Raw genomic sequence first — 19,720 nt, forward strand, 5'->3', positions numbered from 1 at the left:
TTTACTAAGGAAAACCTGATGACAAAGATCCATCTTCACCTGACCAACCATGGCTTAAACCCTTTTATTGGATTTGTGGGTGTTCCTTTTTACCACCCTCCTTTTTTTTAATATTGTACTATTTTCATTTTATTAATGCAAAGTTGAATAGGATATCTTCATAAAAAAATAACCTCATCATATTATATAGAAAACAAAGTGTGCTCAAAAGATATTAGTCCAAGCTTGAGCATTAGAGAAAAGGATACATCATAGAATTCATTAGGACAAATTAGAATCTAAAATCTTTCTCCAATCCTCTTGAAGCTTGGTTGGCCACCACTAAGGGGGCAAACCATAACAAATAAGGTTCAAATTCTCGAGAGCTTGATTGGCTAGCCTATTTACTACTTGATTGCATTCTCTACGAACATGGTTGAATTGAACGAACATGGTTGAATTGAACCTCTTGAAACTTGTCCTACAACCTTTTAATCTTCCTCAAGACAAATTTATTTGAATATCTACATCTAGTCAATTACACACTCTTCTCTCAATTTGTAAAACTAGAAATCTACGAGTAGACTATTAATCATATTATATTACCTCGTATGGATATTTTATAATTCCAAAATATAATTATAACCCACATTCACTAAATCACAGTAAGAAATTGAATGGACTACATCTCTTGCTTTTTAGGAAGAGGATTCTTGTTCTATGGGGAGAGCAAAACTTCTAACAAACTTTTAATCGTTCGCTTAGTATATTTTGGAGGGTTCTAGACTATCCTCGTAATCTTATATAGACCACACAAATATCAAAATTTAAATATAAATTTCAAAAAAAATAAAAAATAAAAAACATTGTGTTTCTCGTAAGCATTTTGCCACGCACATCGACTGCAAAACTCTTTAAATTTCTGGTACACAATTTTCTAAACTTATCGCCTGAAAGTTCCGTTAATTTTTTCTAGTAGACATTTTGTCAAACATATCGCACGCAGGGTATCTAAGTTTTCTGGCAGACATTTTTTCAAACGTATTGCTGCTGAAAATTTGATTCATTCGAAAACTGTATTAAACCGTCATAAAAACACAATGGCTGCATTTGCCTCGCTCTGTATACAGTCGAATCTATCAACTGCAAGCCAACAAATCTCAGCTCAGTGTCACAAGTCCTTAAAATCTTCAATTCCGAGCTTCAATAAGCAGAAGATTAAAACTGGTCCTAACAGGGAGAAAATGTATGTGCCTGTAACTATGAGTATAAGGCTTGAAGGGGGTGAGAAAAAAGAAGGTGGAGGAGCTGGTTTACTTGAAAGGCGCGAGTTAGATTTTACGAAAATCCCTACTGCTGTTCCAACAGTTGACGCAGGTAAATATTATTCTGGAAGACTATTTTGTTTTTTAAATGCTTTACAGTAGTTGAGCTAAACGCCAAAGGATTTAATGTAAGTGTTTAGAGTTTAAGTTTTGAATTGCTGTGAAGTCAGAGACATATAATTGCTCTAGCGTAGAGTTTCTGGATTTGACATGTAAGTATTTTTCCATCAAATCCAGAAACTCCAAACTAAGTGCTGTGAACTGTTCTGAGTAATTAATTATTATGGACAATCAGTAACCATGAAAACTGTACTGGTTTATTTGTTTAATTATTTATTTTCCAATTCTAGGTTATGGCCTAGTCAGATACTAAATTGGCATAGGAAACCCCACATATTGGAAACCTGCAATAGAATTGCTTTTCATTTTGGTCAAATTCGTACTGCTGGGTTTCAAGGAAATCAAATCTTGTCAACCAATCTCCCCTTGGCCTACATATATACATTAGACAGATGGTGGGAGTTGTTTGGGTTCCTGCCAGGTGAGATATTACTTTGGTGTACGGGAATCCCCTTCTCTATTCCAAGGGTTTTTCTTTCTTTTATGCTTCTCTTTTCCAGTGAAGTCTACAACATTACTACCTTAACATTTTTTTAATCAAAAATTAGTATGGCTTTTTGAAGGATTTTACTCCAAATGGACATGGTATTTATGCATTGTGATACCTTCAGGTGGAGAAATTGGTAAATCAAGGGACAGTAGGGGTTCTGGAGGCGGCGAGAGATACAAGGTCCTTTTGCTTGATCATGAACGACATACTGAAAGACAAGGAAAGTAAAATGTTTTCATTTATTGCAATGGTATTTATGCATTGTGATACCTTCAGGTGGAGAAATTGGTAAATCAAGGGACAGTAGGGGTTCTGGAGGCGGCGAGAGATACAAGGTCCTTTTGCTTGATCATGAACGACATACTGAAAGACAAGGAAAGTAAAATGTTTTCATTTATTGCAAGTCTATTTGAATTTTCAGGTTATCTAAGAAAATGTACTTTAAGGTAGGATGATTGGAGGAACTCTACAGCTTCTTTGGTTGTATTGTTTGTCCCATAAGTGAATTAAAAGCTTGGTGCAACTGGTTTCAATAAATGGAATTTGAAGAAAACTACAAAGACCAAGAGCAAAGTTTCTTATGTGTGCACCCAATTGTCAATGTTCATTAGGATTACTCGGTATTGATTTTTCTATCAACAGGTGGGTTTTTTTTCCTTAGTACTTTTAATGATTATGATGTTCTTCTTTGACAAGCTAATTCCAACGATGATCAATGAAAACAGAGATGACATATAATTTTATTATCCTGATTCTGCTTGTTTCTGACAATGTCATTATTAAATCTTCTAAGAAGTCATGCATGGTAATCCATGCCATGGTTATAATATCTTTACTAACTTATATGTCTTTGAATGTGCCTTCTTTGAGGGGACGATCATTGAAGTTTAATGTTCATCTTTCACTGATAAAAATGTTTCATCCTAATTTATATTAGGAATTACTATGATAGCAATTATGCCAATGAATTACTAGTCCGGATCACAAACATATACACTTTTGACGGCTAGCTTTGTAATAAAAGCAATTTATCACTAAGATATAGCATTAGATATGGTTGACCAGCTAGTGTCTATTAAATATATGGATCAGCTGAGCATTTACCTTATGTTCTTGAAAATTGACAAAAAAAGCCTCTTTACCGTTTATATGGAAGACAAATTAACAGTTGCATTCTTATGATTTATGTTATAGCTGGTGAAATGACTCTAAGAAGATTTTTTGTAACAGTGATTTTGTTTTTTAACACTTGCTAATTGCATGAGTATTCCTTTTCTCAATTAAGGATATGAAATTTAAGTTGTGTTACGATGCAGTGGCTGCAGTTTTGCCCAAAGTAGTGCCATCGGTTACTCCTGAGGAAGCAAAGAAATGTTTCCATGAATCAAGAAAAACAGGAGAGAGCCTTGTAACAGTTGCTGTGAAGGTATGTGAAATACCATTATGTTTTGTTGCACTTGTGTAGGAAGTGATTTTATGAATGGACTTTGAAATCCATCATAGAGAATTTTAAATGAAATGAATTGGAATATTGCCTTCACTTCTTTATGGTGGTGTAGTATGGGTTCTTTGTTGGAAGAACAATCCATCATAGTAAAAACTGATAAGGTTGGTTCCTTGTTGAAAGAACAATCAACACTTCAGACTTCAAAGGTGCATAGATTGGTAGCATGGCACTCCATCACTATGTTACCAGAAACGCGACGGGAAAGCCCCGTTTCGCGTTTCAATGGCAGAAACCGGTTTCCCGTCGTGAAACGGCCGTTTCTAAACCATCTGACCATTCCTGTCGACTGCAAAGGAGTTAATAGAAAAAATATCTGCCACTTTTTGTGCTTAGCGTTGTCTGCTGCGTCCTTTTAGACTTTTTTCTCACCACTTGCACTAGTTAACCAACAGTTTTTCATGCATATGGATTTAATACTTTTATGTAGCTGTTGACGTGTTGATTTTCAACTAAGCTAAGCAAACAAACACAGCTAGATTTTTAAAATGGTATTAGCAGCAACCCGTCTGTGGTAAGTCTATCAAAATACTCCGATTATTTTGCAGTAAATTATGCAGCAATTGGGACAGATGGGGTCCTCTTGTTAGGGTATTCCGTAGATTTATGAGTTTATTTCTATAAAGTATTTGATATCTGCTTTTAGCATTTGTTTGAATGTTAAATTTTTTTATTTTTTTTTATGTTTTGATATATATATATATATATATATATATATATATATACCGTTTCTTATGCGCAACCTTTCTAAATTCCATTTCTCGTTATGTTGCTGTTGTCGTCACGTTTCTCGTTTCTGATAACATAGCTCCATCATGCTTATGTGATGTGCTAGATTTGAGTCTAAGTTTACATAAAACAAGAGTAAAACTAGGAAGAGTATGGGGGAGTATTAAAAAAATAAATGAAAATTCTCTGTAAATAAATAAACTGATATCTCAATGTTAGAACACCCCAACAGGCTAAGGGGCTAGTTCTAATATCTCGTACTTCCATCTACTAGTGATATTGGAATGTGTGCACTATTTTGGATTCTCTTATCACAACTTGTCTTGGCATTGCAATTTTAACTGCATAGAAGCTTCTACACACAATTACTCTCAGTTGCATTTTATACTGTTTTCTCTTTACAATCCTCTGATTATGATTTTTTTATTTTTTATTTTGACAGGAACATGCAGAGTTCTATGCTCAAATGATGGCTCGTTGTGGGCTGCGATCTGCCATAGAACCAGATGGTGATGTACTATGAAATGTATTCGAAAAGCAGTTCAGTTTTGAATGATTGAATTTGATTCGATTTCAAGATTACTTCTGGATAAAAATGTGTAAGAGTTTGTATATCCAGAAACATTCTTGAATTGAATTATATGAATCATGTCTCTAATTGATTCGATTTATAGATGAACACTTGAAAGAGCAAGGGTCGAGCGATGCAAGCTTGTAAAAATAGCAGTAGCACTAGCCAAACAAAATTCAATTCAATGTAAGTGTAGACGTTAAAGATTAGCCTAATTTTTGCAGTTTAATGTTTAAATCTGCATTTCCATACCGTTTCATCAATGTTATACTGAGCTTTTGGGACAGAGAGAGGGTGTTGTCAGGAGATGATTCTAAAAAAAATGAAAGATTTAAAGTATAAGAAATTATAAATATTTATATGATAATATTGATAAGGCATTCATTATATACATAATAGAATTTTATAACATAAGTTCAGAGCACAATTATACTTGAAGAGAATTTGAACTATTAGTAGGAGAGAAATACAAGAGACTTTATAATGGTTGTAGATGGTTTGTACAAAGATGGAGTGTCTTCTAAGATCAAAGCTTCCTTTACCACGTGGCTCATCCCTTGCTTCTAACAATGGATCAATTATGAAAAAAATGTTTTTGGAGGGAAAGATTTGAATCTGAAATCTTGGCCAATCTTTTAAAATCTCCTAGCTTTCACTCTCCTTCTAATAATTGTTGGGTTTTTGTTAGTCATTTACTCTTATGGTTGGTGACTAAAGATTGTTGTTGAAGCTATCTACATGGCTCTTATCAAGATGGATTGTTTCTAGTTCAATTTTTTTTTTTATGTTGTTGCAATATTGATCTAGTTAGGAAATATGTTGCTTGTAGATGGAAGATAAGAGGTTATTTAGAAGATTGTGCTCCCTCTAAAATTTTGATTCTCTTCCCCTTCTCCCTAAGGAAGGGAGGATTACACCATGATTTTAAATCAATAGCACTTGGTTTAAGGGTAAATCTAGCCCTTCTCTGTGCAAATGGAAACTAGGTTTCAACTCTAATTTTGACCTTTGTTATATGGCAACAACATGGGTTAGACTACCAAGACCCCCTCAAGTATTAGGATAATGAAATCATTGCTAAATTGTTAACTTTTATCAGAATTTTTCATTAGTGAACAATGTAATAAAAAATAGATATAAAATGTTTTTTCCTAGATTCTATATCAATCTTGCTGTTATCTACGAAATATCTTTTATCAATTAAAAAGAAACATATACTCCAAATCATTTATAATTACTATATAAACTTTATCATAACTTTCACAATATACAAATATAACAATAAATTGTTTTGAAATATAGTCAAGGTATCATTAACTTGCTTTCTCAATTACAACTTACCCAGCACGTATTCCCTTTGACCTTTTCATTTTCTACTTATTTGTTATTGCTTATGCTGCCGTGTTCTTTACCATAGTTTAGATGTAAAAGCAAAATCATTATTCCTTGGTTTGATATTCCAAAAGAAAACCATTATTCTTTCTCAAGAATTTGAGTACATCCTTAGAAAGGGTTCACCCCTTTTCCTTAATCAAAGAGGTGTGCTTTGACAAAATCAAAGGCAACCACCACACCATACCCAACTTTTTGGTCAATCTACCATAATTGTATTCATGGATACCTTTAACACTTTTTCAAGTATTTATATAAAAGTTATATTTTTGGGGGAAAAAAGTTTGGTGTGGGTAAAAGCGAAAAAATTTAAGTTCTTAATAGAGAAGTTATAAGTTTGGATTTTTAAATAAATATGAGATATGCGTAATATTTAAAGCGTTATTAGATATTTTATATATATTAAGAATATAAAGTAATTTATATGTTATAATCTATTTGTGAATCTAAACAAACACATGACATCAAAGATTACATTCAAATCTTTAATTTATTTGTATACAACTATTTCATACGCTATATATCTTTAAATTTTAAAATATTATATTACACTCATCACTTATACTGATAATAGTATTAATTAAAAATTTCTCATTTTTTTTCATTACTCTATTCAATTGTCCCATGTCCTTGTTTTTATTTCACCCTTTAATATAATCACTAATAAAAAATGTTAGCTAATTTTTTTTCAAAGTAGTGGATACAATTGCTTGAGAAACAAACCTAGTATAATTCTATTAAGAAGTCTTAAGAGATAAGCTAGGTGAGGTTGGGGATTCCTTTCAACCTTTTAGTGGTTGCCTTATAGCTTTGATAGTTTGGTTCAAGCTTTTCTTTCAACTATCTAGTAGTAGCCCTTATTTCTTGTAATTTGCTTTATTCAATATTAAAAAAAAATGATGAACCCATCTAAACTGTAATGCATATCATTCATTCCACATAAACATGCTTTGCAATATAAATATTTTTTCTTTCTTTCTGAAGTGACAATTTTTAAATTGTCTTTGTAGACACCTAAAACCTGCACACCTAATTAAATGAATTTTATTTGTTTAAGTATCATTTATCAACCTATTAATTAAACTAAGGTTTAATTAATGTACCTTTTTCTTCTATTTTCAACCTTTAATTAAATTCAACATTTAAATGATATCCCCTTTCTTCTATTAAGTGAATAAATTATATTTATTCACTTTCCACCATTTTAATTGAATTTACATTTAATTAAAAATCCCTTCTACAAATAAATAAATCAATATTTATTTATAAATTCCCCCCACTTGCATCTTCCTACAAATGCAACTTGCATTAATTTTAGTTGAAATAAATCTTTTTATTTTAAATAAAATTCCTATTAACCCACTTGCATTCTCCTACATTTTCCATTAACCTCCTAATCATTCTTCTAGAAGTCCTCAAATCCCACTTAACTAGCCTAAATGCCTCTAATCATGTCACATCCCTAAAATTGAGTTACTTCTCCAAATTTGGGGAAAGTCTTCAAAATGTGTTGAAGACTTAACTTTTTTCAACAAGTTAACTTGTTGAGTCTTCCAAACTTGTAAGGCTCTTACAAAAGCCTTGAAGGTTATCTACCTTCCAACAAGTTAACCTTTGAGTCTTCAAAGAGCCTTTAATGCCCTTACAAGACATCATCTCTTCACCATGCTAACCCATAATGGTTTGTCCCTTTGACCATCTTCCAACCCTACACAAAAGTTTATCTCTTGGACAATAGCCTTCATCCTTGCATAATAGCTTTATCCAATGGCTCATCTTCTTAAGGTTAACCCTCAAAGCTTAATAAGCATCTAATTCTTACTTAACATCTCCTCATGGTGACACTTCTCAACATGAGATTGGGTTGAAAATCTCACATGGATCGATAACTTTCAATCTTGACCCTTCTTAAGCCAACTCAATCTTGACTATCAATTTGATCATTTCTTCTATAAATAGAGCCCACTTTCTTCATAATAAGGATCCAAGTTTTTATGTATCTACATTATAGTCTCACAACACTAATCATCTTACCTCTCTTTGATAGAATAGCATTTTAGATCATTTTGGTAGCATTACAATCTTAGAATAATCATGTTTTGCATATCATGTCTTAGTATATCATGCAAGTCTCATATCATATCCATGTCATGTTCATGCTAGCTTAATCTCACACTAGTCTTATCATTTTGCACCATATCATAGTTTCATATCCATATCATTATCTCATCACTAGGATCTTAGTTGCATTCATTTCTAGATCTTAGATCATACTACATCTCTTTTTCTTTGAGTAGTCATCCGAAGATCAAGTGCTCTTCCAAGCTGAGAGTCACCTTGACTCTAAGGGAACCTTAGAGATAGAGGACAATGAGACATGCTTAGGGATTTTGTTTCATTTACTTGTTTATGATTCTAACCTCTAACATAATGTTTCATTGGTGTGTTTGAGTGGTTTGTGTCTCTCTTGCAAGTACCACACTACAAGGTATACATTTTTGGCGCCCACCATGGGGCTCACCCACATTTTTTTCTAACATTTTTTCACAGGTTCACGCCTAGATTTCCAGAACATGCTTTGGCACATATAACATATCTTTTAGCGCATTTAACCTATCTTTTAGCAAATATAACCCTTATTCTGGTGTATTTAACCTATCTTCTGGAGCATTTGTGAATTTTGTTAGCGCATATATCTGATTATGTGGTGCATATACAAGATCTTGAGGCGCATATGTGAACTATTCTAGCGCATTTGTAAAATCTTGTGGTGAATATGTGCTCTATTTTAGCAGATATAAAACAGCGATTGAATTTTGTAATAGGGTTTTGAAAACTTAGGCTTGTCTAGCCCACCATAGATTTTTGCAAGTTGCTAACTAGTTTTTCTTACAGGTCCGACAGTGTTTTTGCAGGTTTTAGAGGAGTTGATTTAATTCTTTCTTTTACTTACTTTGTTTTGAAGTTGGTTTTAAAAGAACTCATCACTTCTTTTTGTTGCAAACTTAATTAAAAAGAACGCAACCTTCTTTTGGTACATAAAAAGAACCTCACACTTCATATTTGGTCTCTAAAAGGAATCTCACTTCTCTTGCAAATATTTATAAAGAACAACAAAGTTTTTCACATTTGTTTTTGCAAGTTAGGATCCCACACTTCATTTGGGCTCTAAAAAGAACAACACAACTTTCCAATTTTTGCAAAGGGGTTAAAATTGAACATCACTTTCCTTTGGTGCTCATTAAAAGAAACCTCATTTTTCAGTTGGAAGCTTAAAAGAAATCCTCATTTTACTTTTTTAAAGCTTTCGAGTTAAAATCGTTGTTGTTCATTTGGCGACTTTACTTTCATTGACTAGGATTTCATTTTCTTAGTTTAGAAAATCATTGCTTTGTGGGTTAAAATAACACCATGTTTGATTGGAGCAACATCTCCAATTAGGACTTAGAAAATAATTGCTTTGAAAGGACTAAAAAATAATCATTGCTTGCTTTGTTTTGAGTGATAGGTATATGCACTCCCCTTAATTGGGTGACCAAAAAGCCAAACTCACTCCTTCATGCTTTATTTCCTTTCAAGAAATTAAAACCTTTAGAGGGTCTGCCTTCTCGAGTTGCCTTGAGGGGGCTGGTGAGAAGGGAATGACCTAAGTGGGGAACAACTTTTAGCCAAGTATTCCAAACCACTATAATCAAATGTGGAGGCTGATGAAAATCCCCTCCAATGGTTTGGTTCAATGATTAGTCTTCCCCCAGTATCCTTGAGATACGTAAAGCCTTTGTTATAAAGATTGGGAAGCCTCCTGAGGGAGTTTATCACTGAAGACTGAATGAAAGCTTGATTACGAACTTTAAAAATAGAAGCCTCACCGAGTCAGTATCTAGACATTAATAATATCATAGTGCAAGGGTGGGGAAGAATCCGTCCCCAAGAAACTCACCATATATCTCCCAAGATAACAATTCAATTGAGGAGCAATCCTCTTTGAGTTAATTTATGGACAAAGGCAAAAAACGGGCGCCCTTTAGGGGGTGACACAATTGTTTGAGTTAAAGGAGTATCCAGATGTGGGCTATGGTATTATTGATTACCCTTGATTAAAAAGTCTATTTGGTGTGTTTTTATTGTGTATAACCCAGTGAAAACATCAGGGATTTGAACACATCCTCAAACAAACATACACTCAATATTTAGATTTAGGAGCAAAATGACTATTGTCTTCATCCTTGTTTGTTGTGTATTTTGTCAAAGTTCCTAAAAACATCTCACAAGAAAAATCAAACATCGCAATCAGTTTTCAACAAGTCACATTAAGGAAATCCATGGAATAGCGCATCTGCTTATTTCTATGATGCATTTGAGCATTTCTCAGGCACATCAGATTCATCCTATAGTGCATTTAATCAACCCTGACACACATACAATAGATCATGTAGCACATATGAACAAAACAAAGGCACATATGATCATTTAAGTAGTGCATACACTGAATCTCTTAGCGCATTTGATCAATTTTTTAGTGCATTTAAGTGGCGCATTTGAGACAGAGCCTTATCTGAGCAAGTTTTCAAAAATCCAACAACTGATCCAAGTACCCATTTAGGAGGACTTTCACTTTCAACTATCTCAGACAGAATTTTCGTCTTCAAAATTAAAGAGGTATCAATTAGTGATCATAAGTTTCAAATCAACCCATATCAAACATCAAAATACCAAGTTAACTTTCTAAGTTAGTCAAATCCATCTAGTTTCCAATATCAGGAAGCTTTATCATATCATTTGACATGCTTAGTCATATCAATAGGGGCATATCAAACCTTCTATTCGACTGAGTAGACTTAGAGATCAAAATAAAAAAATTCATCCAACTAATCTCACAACCGAAACTTTGATCACTTGCATGATCACTCTTAAACACATCAAGAAGATGCATCCTTGTCTGAAAACTAATCTAAAAAGGAGAAAACCTATTCAAAAGAATGTCTTGAAGTGAAACAAGTTCCTCTATATCAACCGCAAACTCCTAAAACATAGGACATTTTTACATCATTTATGCGATTATTTCCACAGTAAAAATCCTCATTTTGACGAAGAATCCTTGAAAGAATGTGTCTTCATGCAAAGGTCAGCACTATCACAAGATATCAACTTTAGTGGAAGGATAAATTTGGCTTACTTACCTAAGGATCCAATCAAATATTGAATCAACTTAAGTTATTCCAGTTTCTACATGATCACATAAAAACGTCGAGTGGGATGACGAAGAGCCTAAATCAAGTATGGGACGCAGAGAAGTTAACACTTGGAAAAAATACATGAATCTAGACAAAGAAGAAATAACAAATGAAGTTATTGAGGAGGCACAACAAGACCCTGGCCTACACAAACTTCTTTAAGAACTCATCAAAACTGACAAACATAAATACTTCCTCCTGCTATCTAGCAAAAGTATCAAAATCCCTAAGGCTTTTGACACATAACCACCAAAACAAATGGAGAGCATCAAAAAGACAAAATCAAGAAAATACACCTCTCACATTGATCATGACAATATGCATTACCATAGTGACACTAATGATCATGATGACACCAATCATCAAGATACTAATACTAGAAACAATTCTCTCGCTACACTCACACAACAACTACAAGCACTTCAACAACAAATGGAAGAAATGCAACAAGGAACTACCACACAATATTCCTTAGAGGATATTTGTCTTTATCCATTTGATCGAAGTCTAAACATGGCACCATTCCCACCTAACTCTAAAATACCAAAGTATGACAAATACAATGGTAAAAATGATCCTCATGATCACGTAAGGGAATTTTGCATGACAAGATTGGAGTTTGCCCACAATGACACTTACATGATGAGATTATTTCCAAGGAGCCTAGGGGGATAAACAATGGAATGGCTTTCAAAAATCACACCTCCCATTAGATCATTTGAGGAGTTGGTGAATAAATTTGTTTCTCAATATTCTTATAACATTCAACACGAGGTTACCATACTTGATCTTTGCAACGCGAAACAAAAGAACAATGAATCATTCATGATGTTCTTGCAAATATGGAGAAGATTGATCTCTAGATATCCCCGCACCGTACCTTAAAAGGAGAAAATGAAAATCTTCGTAGACAACTTAATAACGAGATGAGTTATCAACTGAAACTACAATGTATACCTAGTTTTAAAAAGTTGATCCAAAATGGCATCCAGATTGAAGAAGCCTCAATCAAAAGAGGAACTTTTAAGTTCTCTAAAGAAGGTGCTAATTCATCAAACAACAATTATAACAACTACAATTGTAGACGTATAAAAATGACCATATTTCTAAATGAATATTTTATGTTCATTTCTCTATTTAATTAAATCCAATTTAATTAAATTACCCGCATTCCTCTATTTAATTAAGTAAATTACTCAATTAAATTCACTATACCCATTTAATGAATAATTCATTTTATTCAATTAAATCCCCCCTATCCACTTTTAATTAAATTCAAATTTAATTAAATAGTTATCCTAAATTGAATAAATCTAATTTATTTAATTTCCCCAAATTGCAACCAAATTGAATTAAATTAACTTTATTTCAATTAAATCCTATTATCCCTCCATCCACTTGCACTTTCCTACATCTCCCACTTGCTTCCTAAACCCCTTCCTAAATTCTTCTAGACCCTTCTAATCACTTCTAAATTAACCTAACCCATCTCCTAAACTTTGTCACATCCCTAAACAAGGGGAGGTCACTTCTCAAAACCTTAAAGTTTTTGATAACCATTAAAGGCTTCAAGTCTTCAACCACTTAATTTTCCAAAGTCTCCCAAACCATTAATGGTTAATTCAACCCTCTTACATGGTTAGAGACTTTTTGCCCAACTTAACCTTCATCCAACCCAAGGGTCTCATCAAGCCTTTAATGCTTTGACCATGATTATCTCTTAATCATTTGCACAAGAGTTTATCCTTGGATTAACTCTTAATCCAATGAGTAAGCCTAACTTAAGCTTAACCCTTATCTCTAGATGACCATGAGGTCTTCTCAGGCATTTAATGTCTCCAACCCCTTCTCTCAACCCAACCCTATGTTGACACTTGTCACCATTTCATTGGTGCAAATTACAAACATGGATTCCCAACTTTCAAACTCAACCCTTGATTAAACCTTTCAATCTTGACCATCCATTGCCCTATTTTTGTTATAAATAGAGCTCTCATTCCTGACAATCTAAGTTTGTAGTGTCATACTTATGCTCAAATACATTCAAGCTTTCATTTCATATATGCTCATCATTTAGCCTCTCTTTTAACTAGGAATTAGTCTAAATATGCATGTTTAGAGTACTTTCTTTATCATTAGCTTAAATCATTAACTAATATAGTATGCTAGGATAGTTTGTTTACTAACCTTGTCATCTTATAGTTAGTTTATTGCATTTCTAGAATCATGCATAGCTTAGGATGCATCTCATATTAAATCAACAAAAAACATCCCTCGTTCTTGCATTTGCCATCCCTAAACCATTTTGCTCAGTGATCTGAGAGCAAAAACGTTGGTTTGAGGGACCATGCAATATAGAGAACCATGGGACCAACCTTGGGAAGCTGAGTGATACTTCATTACTCCATAGCTTTCACTAAGAAGTCCTGTGAGTGTGTGAGCAAGGCTCCATAGAACTCCATTTTTCACATTTTAAGTTCTATCGACCCGCTTTTCCTGCATACATTTCTGGTGCCCACCTTGGGGCCCTACCCCATATATCTAATTGGTTTTGAAATATATCCACTTTTGCAGGCATGCGGGAAAAATGAATTAGCACGTTAACTGTTTAGCGCATCCGGTTAACAGCCTAGCACATTCGGTTTATTGTTCAGCGCGTGGAGTCCATCATCTAGCGCATAAAGTCCATTTATCAGCGCATAAGATTACTAATTTTTCCTGTAGGTCTCGACGCGGAAGAAAAACAAAGCAGCGCTTTCGGCGCACAGAGTAGCGCATCCCGAAAATAGTGTAGCGCATCATATCCATCTTTTAGCGCATCTTTGTTATATTGCAGCGCGTACAGTTTGTTTTGTAGCGCATCACAGACAGAAAAGAGAAAACTAATTTGTAACAGAAACTAAAATTTAGACTTGTGGAAGTCCACGAAATTTGCCTTTTTGCTAACAAATTAACTGGTTTTCTGCAGGTTACTGACAGTTGACTGCAGGTTTTGAATCCATTCTATTTAGGCTAGAATTAAAGTAGTTTAAATTTTTACTAACTTTTCTAAGTTAGCCAAAGTTCAAATTTCTTTCTTTTCTTGTTTAAATAAAATTGAACTCACTTTTGTTTTGGGCAAATAAAACGAACAAACAAATCAAAATCTTTTCTTGCTTTTCTAGGAGAAAATTTCTCACTTTGGGCTTTAAAAAGAACAACACAAAATTTCATTTTTTCTTTTGCAACGGGCTTAAAAAGAATCTCACCATCCTTTGGTGCATAAAATGATTCACTTTTGAAGATTTGCAAAGGAAAGAACCTCACCTCAAAAAGCTTTGTTGCAATTAAAGAGGGAAGTTATTCCCCTTTTGTTTACCGATTTTTATTTGTTGACCAAATCAAACCTTTTGCTTTGTTGACGTGGTTATTTCCTTAGATTAAATAATCATTGCTTTGAGGAAGTAAAATTAACACCATGCTTTTCTTGGAGCAACATCTCCCAGTAGAGATTAGAAAATCACTGAATTGAAGGTTTAAAAAGAATTTGTGATTACCTTGAATCGAAAGAGGAAGGTATATGCTCTCCCCTTAACTGGGTGATCCAAAAAACCAAACCTCTCTTAAAAAGCTTTCTTTCCTTCAAAAACATTTTACATCCTTTAGCAAGTCTGCCTTCCCGAGGAGTTGAAATCAACTCTTAAAGTTGTTTATGGCCGGTGTGAAGGGAACGACCTAAGTGGGAAACGACTTTGATGCCAAGTATTCCAACCCACTATGATCAAAAGTGGAAAGTGACGAAAGTCCTTTTCAATGGTTGCGCGCAGTGATTAGCCTTCCCCCAGTATCCTCGAGATACGTAAAGCCTTTGTTCTAAAGGTTGGGAAGCCTCCTGAGGGAGTTTATCACTGACGGCCGAACGGGAAGCCTGATTACGAACCATAAAAATAGAAGCTTTGAACCGAGTCAGTAACCAGAAATTTATAACATCATAGTGCAAGGGTGGGGAAGAATCCGCCCCCAAGATTACTCACCATATATCTCCCAAGATAACTACTCAACTGTGAAACGATTCACTTTGAGTTAATTTCTGGCAAAAGGCAAAAAAACGGGCGCCCTATAGGGGGTGACACGGCTGTTTGAGCTGATGGCGTATCAAGACTAGTGGGCTATGATGTTATTTATGACCTTTGAATAAATAGTATTTTTGAAGTGTATTATTTGTATCCAAACCTGTTAAAACATTGAGGATTTGAACACATCCTCGCAGAACATACACTTTTTGTTAGATTAGGCAAAATAGTTGTACTTTTTGTATCGTGCTTGCATTTACTACTTCAGAAAATCATCCATCAAACCTGAAAAATTCACAACAAAAATCCAAAATTTGCAAAAAACCAACCAAAGGAAAAATCAGGGCAGTTTAGCGCGTAAGAGCAACTTCTTAGCACGTGAGGTACTTTTGTTAGCACATCCACCCATCAAGTTAGCGCGTCTATTCCAAACAGTAGCGTTTTATCCCAAAATCAAACCAATGTTAAAACATTTAGCACATCAGAGAAAAATTCTAGCACATGGAAGCATCAGCTTAGCACGTAGCAGCAAAATATTAGCGCATCAGGTTCAAAAGTTAGCGTGTCACAAGCCCAAGCTAGCGCATGACTTTTTAAACAAGTAGAAAATAATTTTTTGAACAATCAAAACTTTAGCGCGTGTTTGGGGGCAACCTAGCGCGTGTGGTCATTATTTTAGCGCGTGGAGTAATTTTGGTAGCGCACTTCGTCCCTGTTTTAGTGCATGATCAAAAACATATAGACAGAGGGCAAAACAGTGAAGAATTTTAAAAATTTTGAAAACATTTTCAAAAGCCTCTCATTATCAACAACATTTTTCATCAAAGTGGAGTAGCGAAAACAAACCGTTAAAACTATTTCTTGAGCTAAATTTGTGTCAAAACAAACATTGTAAAAATCCTAAACTGATCGCACGATAAAACATATCTATCTTATCATAATCCGGAAACCTCATCATCAGTATCAACAAAATCTTTTACCATCTTACGGATTTCATTTCAAAAACACTTGTTTAAAAATTTCAAGTTGTCAAATCAAGTCTCCATATCAAGAGGCTTTTATCCATATCATTTGACACGCTTTGTCGTGAAGGGGCATCTAAACCTTCACTTTGATAGAGTAACATTTGAAATTTTCCAAACAAGATCAACTGAATCCAAACAAATCAAAGGAAACCATTGATCACTCATGCATGACTAATCTCCATATTCTGAGAAGAAACAACCTTTATCGTAACATCACGTTGAAGAAACAACAACCTAGTTTTTCCAAGTTCATTAAGAGAAATAAGTTTTTATACATCAATCGTCAACTCTTCAAATCTCATCGGGTATTCCTTCATCACGTCAAACGTTATATCCAAAACAAATCCAACGAATTTGACAAAGAGCCCTTAAAAACAAGAGCCTACTGTCAAAAGTCTGCTTTTAATCAAATCATAAACCGCGGAGGAAAAATCAATCCGGCATTCTTGCCTGACGAGTGTATCACTTATAACACATCTCGACCAGAACCACCCACTCCCGAGCAACATATCAACGAGGATTTTGTCCCCTTCATCACTGAAAGTTTCTACTAAAATGCCTGTTACTCACTCTCAAAGAAACCAACAAAGCGAGACACACGCAAAGTCTAGTACGAATCGAAGGTTGTCAAATCCTTTTGAAGTTCCACACCTAGAAGAGACTGAAATTTCTGAAGCACTTCTTCAGGAATGTCAGGAAAACCCTTCATTCCAAAAGCTTGTAGAAAGGCTTATGGAAAACGACAAAGAAAAGTATCTGCTCATTCTCACAAGTAAAGGCATTAAACTTCCCGAAGATTTAGATACAAACATCTTTAGAACCAAATCTCGACAATATGCATATCAAGAACAACAAAGAGAAGAGGAAACTCATAACCTTGAACAACACATACCTGAGCAACACATTCCAGAACAACGTATACCAGAAATGCGTATACTCGAGTTAGAAACTCTAGAGCAAAATATACCATTTAACACACCTTTTCAACTAAGAACTTATACAAGGGAAGAGTTTCTTCCTCGGTAAAATAATGCGCCTTTGGTTGCTCTTACTCAACAAATGCAAATGTTACAAAGGCAAATACATGACATGCAACAAGGGACAACAGTGCGGTACTCATTAAATGAAATCAGTCCTTATCCATTTGACAGAAGATTGAACATGGTGCCTTTTCCTCCAAACTCAGATGTTCCCAAATTTAATAAATATGATGGGAAAAGTGATCCTCGAGATCATGTTCGAGAATTCTGCACAATGAGTCTCGAATTCGCTCATGACGACACCTATCTAATGAGGTTATTCCCAAGAAGTTTGGGAGGGCAAACAATGGAATGGTTATCCAAAATTACACCACCTGTTAGATCGTTTGATGAATTGGTTAACAAGTTCATAACCCAATACTCCTATAACATTCAACATGACATAACCATGCTAGATGTTTGCAACACCAAACAAAAGAACAATGAAACATTCATGATATTCCTTCAACGCTAGCGACGTATGGTCTCCAGATATCCTCGAGATATTCCTGAAAAGGAGAAAATGGAAATCTTCATTGATAATTTGAATGGTGAAATGAGCTACAGGTTAAAACTTCAATGCATACCATCTTTCGCTAAATTGATTGAAAATGGTATTCAAGTAGAGGAAGCGTGTGTCAAAAAGGGAACACTCAAATTCTACAAGGAAGGAAAAAACTCATCAAACTACAATAACCAGAACAACAGCAGCTTAGACAAATCTCGATTTTGGACTCGAAACAAAAACGAAGGCAACGATGATTCACATGATCCCAAATCTAAGCAACCAGTGCTTGCATTATCCGAGAATCCTCAAAATACGAAAAATCCTAAAAATGCTAATCCAAATGCTAACACATATGCACCAAACATCGATCAAGGACAACTCAACACAAACAACACCAATGATACTCAAAGCAAAAACATGAATCCAGGACCTAACAACAATTCACGCAACAACACGAACAATTTCCAAAAGCATATCTTCACACCACTGAGGCAGTCACTAGAATCAACATTCAGAGAACTTCTAGCAAACAAAATTCTCTCCTTGCCTGCAATCAGCAACTATGAACCCCAAATCAAACCACCTTGGTGGAATGATTCACACTATTGTGATTTCCATCGTAACAAGGGTCATCAGACAAATGATTGCATGAGATTGAAACACATGGTGCAAGACATGATTGATCGAGGTGACTTAACGGTAGATGGTCTCAAAACAAATGGTGATCACGGAGCCTTTAAAAATCCTCTCCCAAATTACAACAAAGATGGAGCTTCAACCTCGGATGATACAGGCAGAGCTTGTATCAACCATATCTACAACAACACCATAAATCACATATCAGCTGAAGATCATCAAGTAAATGTCATCACCATCCGAGATCAACGTGATCATGAATCTATCAATGTAACAACCCGAACTCAGAGATATGTCTTAAAAGGACATACGTCACCTGCAACTACTACACCAAAAATCCAATATGACTTGGTTAGCCAACTACGCAAAACTCCAGCTCAAATATCTATACTAGAATTGTTGAAACTATCACCGAAGCACAAAGACATATTGGAACAAGCGCTATTGGAAACCAATGTACCTCAAAATCTGGATACAGACAGATTTCAAGCCATGGTCGCCCATATGAAAGGACCTCATAACACCTTCTCAGAGCATGACAATGCTTCCTTGAGTCATCTACATAACACTCCTCTCCATATCGAAGTCATTGTTTGCAAACATTGAGTAAAATGAGTCTTAATAGAAGGAGGAGCCGGACTTAATATATGTACTTTAAAGCTTATCCGTGCATTAGGCTTCTTAGAGGAGTCTATTAATCCCTGCAAGAAGATTACCATAAAGGCATATGATGACGAGGAAAGGTCATCTAAAGGAACTGTGATGTTACCCATTCAAGTGGGACTAGTGCAAAAAGATACTATGCGTCAGGTCTTAGACATAGATCTCACCTACAATATTTTATTAAGGCGACCCTGGATTCATGAAATGCAAGCAGTGCCTTCTACGTATCACCAGTGTGTCAAATTTCCTTATGACGGACAAGAAATCTCCATATCTGCTGATCACAATCCATTTCAACATTGCAACGCAATGGGGGCAGCCCAAGACAGTTTGGTTCCTCATAATAGAGAAAAGCAGTGATCTTCAACATCAGATCTACAAACAGCAAAGCCCAACTCATTATCTGGAGATTTCAAACAGAAAATGCAAATCAAAGACCAAGGCATGGGAGAATACTCTTTGGAGCCCTTATG

General features: G+C 34.8%; 1 protein-coding gene across 1 annotated transcript; it reads left to right on the plus strand.

Moving 5' to 3' along the window:
* Positions 1 to 685: 685 nt before the first annotated feature.
* Positions 686 to 4,967, plus strand: LOC131036598 (ATP-dependent Clp protease adapter protein CLPS2, chloroplastic). The gene is given in 4 exon segments (XM_059214159.1): positions 686 to 1,356; positions 2,036 to 2,145; positions 3,215 to 3,340; positions 4,590 to 4,967. Coding segments are annotated over 4 exon segments (594 nt in total). The 5' UTR covers positions 686 to 1,079; the 3' UTR covers positions 4,671 to 4,967.
* The last annotated feature ends 14,753 nt before the right edge of the window (positions 4,968 to 19,720 follow it).

Source organism: Cryptomeria japonica, chromosome 11, assembly GCF_030272615.1.
Source record: "Cryptomeria japonica chromosome 11, Sugi_1.0, whole genome shotgun sequence".
Lineage (NCBI taxonomy): Eukaryota > Viridiplantae > Streptophyta > Pinopsida > Cupressales > Cupressaceae > Cryptomeria > Cryptomeria japonica.